Source organism: Lutra lutra, chromosome 13 (genome assembly GCF_902655055.1).
Source record: "Lutra lutra chromosome 13, mLutLut1.2, whole genome shotgun sequence".
Lineage (NCBI taxonomy): Eukaryota > Metazoa > Chordata > Mammalia > Carnivora > Mustelidae > Lutra > Lutra lutra.
In genome coordinates this window covers 25,466,512-25,468,070 of record NC_062290.1, presented here as the reverse complement: position 1 = coordinate 25,468,070, position 1,559 = coordinate 25,466,512, and the positions used below count along the sequence as shown (strand labels likewise).

At 47.1% G+C, this 1,559-nt stretch overlaps 1 protein-coding gene across 1 annotated transcript; it reads left to right on the top strand.

Moving 5' to 3' along the window:
* Positions 1-328: 328 nt before the first annotated feature.
* LOC125083800 (thymosin beta-4, Y-chromosomal-like) lies at positions 329-460 on the top strand. The gene has a single exon (XM_047700713.1). The coding sequence runs from the start codon at positions 341-343 to the stop codon at positions 458-460; it is 120 nt and encodes a 39-aa protein (XP_047556669.1). The 5' UTR covers positions 329-340.
* The last annotated feature ends 1,099 nt before the right edge of the window (positions 461-1,559 follow it).

Below are 1,559 nucleotides of genomic sequence, written 5' to 3'. Positions count from 1 at the left end.
CCGGGCGTCCCAAGCAACTTTCTAAAAAATGTAACAATTATGGGGCACCTGCGTGGCTCAGTCGGTTAAGCAACTGCCTTTGGCTCAGGTCATGATCCCAGGGTCCTGGGATGGAGCCATGCTTCGGGCGCCCTTCTCAGCAGGGAGTCTGCTTCTGCCTCTCCCTCTGCACCTCCTCCTGCTTGTGCTCTCTCTCTCTCTCAAATAAATAAATAAAATATTTTAAAAATAGCTCTGTAACTGCTGAGAGTGTTGTAGGGTGAGCATTCGGTGGCCACTGCACAGACCGGACTCCACTGACTTGGGTGCCTCGTTCTGCTTCCTCTGCAAGCTTCCTGATATGGCTGAGATTGAGAAATCTGCCAGATGGCAGTGGAAGGGGACAGAAACACAAGAGAAGAACCCACTATCCACAAAAGAAACCACTAGAGAAGAGAAGCGAGCAGGTGAATCGGAATGAGGTGGGCGCCGCCAACATGCGCTGCAGCTTCCACAGGCAGTGCCTTCGTGTTTTACTGCTTTTTGTGGTTTTTAACTTTGTAATTTTGTGCAAAGAGGTTGGATCAAGTTTAAATGACTGTATCACCCCTTTACACATCAAAGAGCAGGGAACTACCGACAAGGAGCCGTGCCTGTCTCTCCCACCTGCTGGCTGGCTGGCAGGGAAGGAAAAGAGCCTGCATGTTGGTGAAGGAAGTCTGGGTGGGATGACAGTGAAATCTAGAGTGAAAACCAAGCTGGTCCAAGGTGCCCTGCAGGCTGTAAACTGCGGTTTAATCAGGACGGTTTTGTTGTTGTTGTTGCTCCAATGGTCTTAATTATCAGAGCACATGACTTTGACTCTGCCAATAAAAGGTTTTAAAACCTGAAGAAAAAAAAAGTAATAGGATGCCTGCAAAACCTGTGATTTAATATTACATTCCAAGTCTCTGCAATCTATGTAAACCAAATGGTTTGATCTTGCTTCCTTCTGAGATGACCACACTATCAAAGAGCACTTGACAGGCCTCTGGAGACCACTTACATATGTGGATGGGATTTGCGGTCCCATGTCAGTGCCGCTGAAGCCGTCTCCACCATGGGCACAAAATAGAAAGATCTTGACAGCCATGATTGTCAACCTGGATTAACAAGACTTTTTACCTGCCTGCCTGTCCAGCAATTTCAATGTTTCTGGTAACCTCAGTGCATCCTCTCTTTTAAACAGAGTTGGATGTCTTGAGTCAGAAGTATATATCATTGTGGAGCCTGGGTGGCTCCGCCAGTTAAGTGTTTGACTCTTAATCCAGGCTCAGATCTTGATCTTACAGTCATGAGTTTAAGCCCCAAGTTAGAGCCTACTTAAAAAAAAAAAAATCTGTAGGGCGCCTGGGTGGCTCAGTGGGTTAAGCCGCTGCCTTCTGCTCAGGTCATGATCTCAGGGTCCTGGGATCGAGTCCCGCATTGGGCTCTCTGCTCAGCAGGGAGCCTGCTTCCCTCTCTCTCTCTCTCTGCCTTGCTTCTCTGTCTACTTGTGATCTCTGTCAAATAAACAAATAAAATCTTAAAAAAAAAATCTG

What these genes read in the sequence shown, in the direction of transcription:
- LOC125083800 (XM_047700713.1), top strand. Translation starts at nt 341, where the DNA reads ATGGCTGAGATTGAGAAATCTGCCAGATGGCAGTGGAAGGGGACAGAA.